General features: G+C 47.4%; 1 protein-coding gene across 1 annotated transcript; it reads left to right on the top strand.

Moving 5' to 3' along the window:
- Positions 1-351: 351 nt before the first annotated feature.
- Positions 352-1684, top strand: LOC114045605 (galectin-1-like; the record flags this gene model as incomplete). Its single annotated transcript, XM_027865683.1, has 3 exons — positions 352-440; positions 873-1044; positions 1517-1684. Coding segments are annotated over 3 exons (408 nt in total), but the record flags the coding sequence as incomplete, so codon positions are not given.
- Positions 1685-2081: the final 397 nt, after the last annotated feature.

Here is a 2081-nt window from a genome sequence, read left to right as displayed (position 1 = left end):
GGACAGTCCTGGGACCCAGCAAAAACTTGGATTCCAGTTCTGATTCTGTGCTCACTTGTGTGACCTGGGACAGGGTCCCTCCTTCCTTCTTGTAGCATCAGTTTCTTGATCTGCAAAATGAGGAACGTACTGGATCAATCACCTAATCTAGTTTCTCATTTAACAGATGGGGAAACTGAGGCCCAGAGACATGAAAGGGCCTCCTCAGAGCTGGGACTCACTCTCACTTCAGCACTAACTAGTCTGGAGGAGAGCCTGCTTTCCTATATCCTTCCTGGAGGGTGGCCCCTGCCCAACTAGAAGCTCTGGGTCTCCTCAACTCCCAGCCAGCCCTAACCTTGCTGTGCTTAGTCTCTTCAGCCAATATCTGCCTTTGACCTGAACCTGAAACCCGGATCATTCGTAAGAATAATGGGAGACATATTACCTGATGCCAAGCAGTAAGTGAGACATGGGATGGATGAGACACAATTTAACCATGAGTGAGAGCTGAATCCTTTACAAACCTGATCGCCCTTGACCCTTGATTAGAAACACCTAGTTGGTTTTGCCTCAACCCCAGATGGCAGGTCCATGACTCTCAGCATCAGGGAAAACTTCCTAACAGGAGCTACCCAGTACCTAGAATGGACAGTTTGGATAGGTAGTGAGCTCCCTATCTCTGGAGGTAGTAAAATGTGTACAATGGTCACTTGCTGAACAGGGTGGGGGTAGGAAGGGTAATGCAGAAGAGAAGCCATGGTGCTTCAGGTCAGCATTGAGTGAGAGTCCCTTGGGGAGGGGTGGTCTTCTAGCTCAGGAATTCTCTGAGTGGTGGGTTTCCAAGGCTGTGTTCACCATGGCAATGATGGAGATGTGTTCTCAATTCCCAGCTTTACAATAGATATCGGCGAGGATGATAATAACTTTGCACTGCACTTCAACGCACGCTTCAACTACCTTGGTAGTCATAAAGTCATCATCCTCAACACCAAGCGTGGTGAATATTTTGGGAGGGAAAAAAAGATGAAGCACTTCCCCTTTGTGCAGGGCACCAGAACAGAGGTGAGACCCCAGAATGAGAGCATGGCATGTCAGAGCTGGGGAGGACCCCAGAGATGACCTCATCCCCCCCTGGCATTTGACAGAAGAGCCCTGGAAGCAAACTCTGATGGGAAAAGATGAAAAGCAAGAGGGGAAAGGGGTCAGTGGGAGGCCAAATGCAGGGGCAAGAAGCCCAGCATCCCTTGAGCTAAAGTGGGAGGGAGTTGGGCTGGGCTGTGGTCCCAACAGAATAACAGAAGATTCTGAAGTGTCTTATGACACATAATAGGACCCTAGATGTAAAGCTGCACAGAACCATCTGGACTGACTCCCTCCTTTTACAGAACATGACACTGAGGCTCAGAATGGAGAAGTGATTTGCCCAAGATCACACGGGGTCTTGTTTAAGTGTCTTGGGGTGGAATTTGAAGCCAGGCCTTCCTGTCTCCAAGCCCAGGGTTCTCTGTTCAATTTCTTCCCTCTCCTCATTCAGATTTTCATAGCATATGACGAGAAATTCTTTGTGATAAAGCTACCTGATGGCTTTGTGTACAGTTTCCTGAATCGCACTAACACAAACAAAATTAACTACGTGGGAGCTCATGGTGACTTTGCAGTCAGATCATTGGCCTTCGAATGACCCTCCAAATCAAGCCAGCTTCCCAGCATTCTTGAATCTTGGGTCTCTCTTATGACTAATAAAAGTGCTACTGAAGAGAACAGCTGATCTTGTCTGTGTTACTCTGGTCTGGCCCAGAGAGGGCTGGGTTTGGAGTTGCGAAGAGTGGCTGAGTGGCCCTGGACTAGTCCCTCTACCTCAGTGGTCCTTTGGTGCCTCTCTGGGACAGGGGTTCTCCACCTGAGGTCCATGAGAAATTTTCAGATGGGAAAAATGCCATCTTTATTGTCACAAACTCCTGGTTTTCCTAGTCTTACTCTGTATTTTTATATTTTTATGGCATTATTATACTTGATACCATATTACTTGTCTGTTATTTGTGAAAGGGAAGATTTAGAGGGAGGGAGAGAATTTGGAACCCACAATTTAAAAGAGAAAG

The sequence above is a fragment of the Vombatus ursinus genome, unplaced genomic scaffold (assembly GCF_900497805.2).
Source record: "Vombatus ursinus unplaced genomic scaffold, bare-nosed wombat genome assembly UNPS02001295.1, whole genome shotgun sequence".
Lineage (NCBI taxonomy): Eukaryota > Metazoa > Chordata > Mammalia > Diprotodontia > Vombatidae > Vombatus > Vombatus ursinus.
Note: the sequence above shows the minus strand (reverse complement) of the source record. Positions and strands in the feature narration are given on the sequence as shown.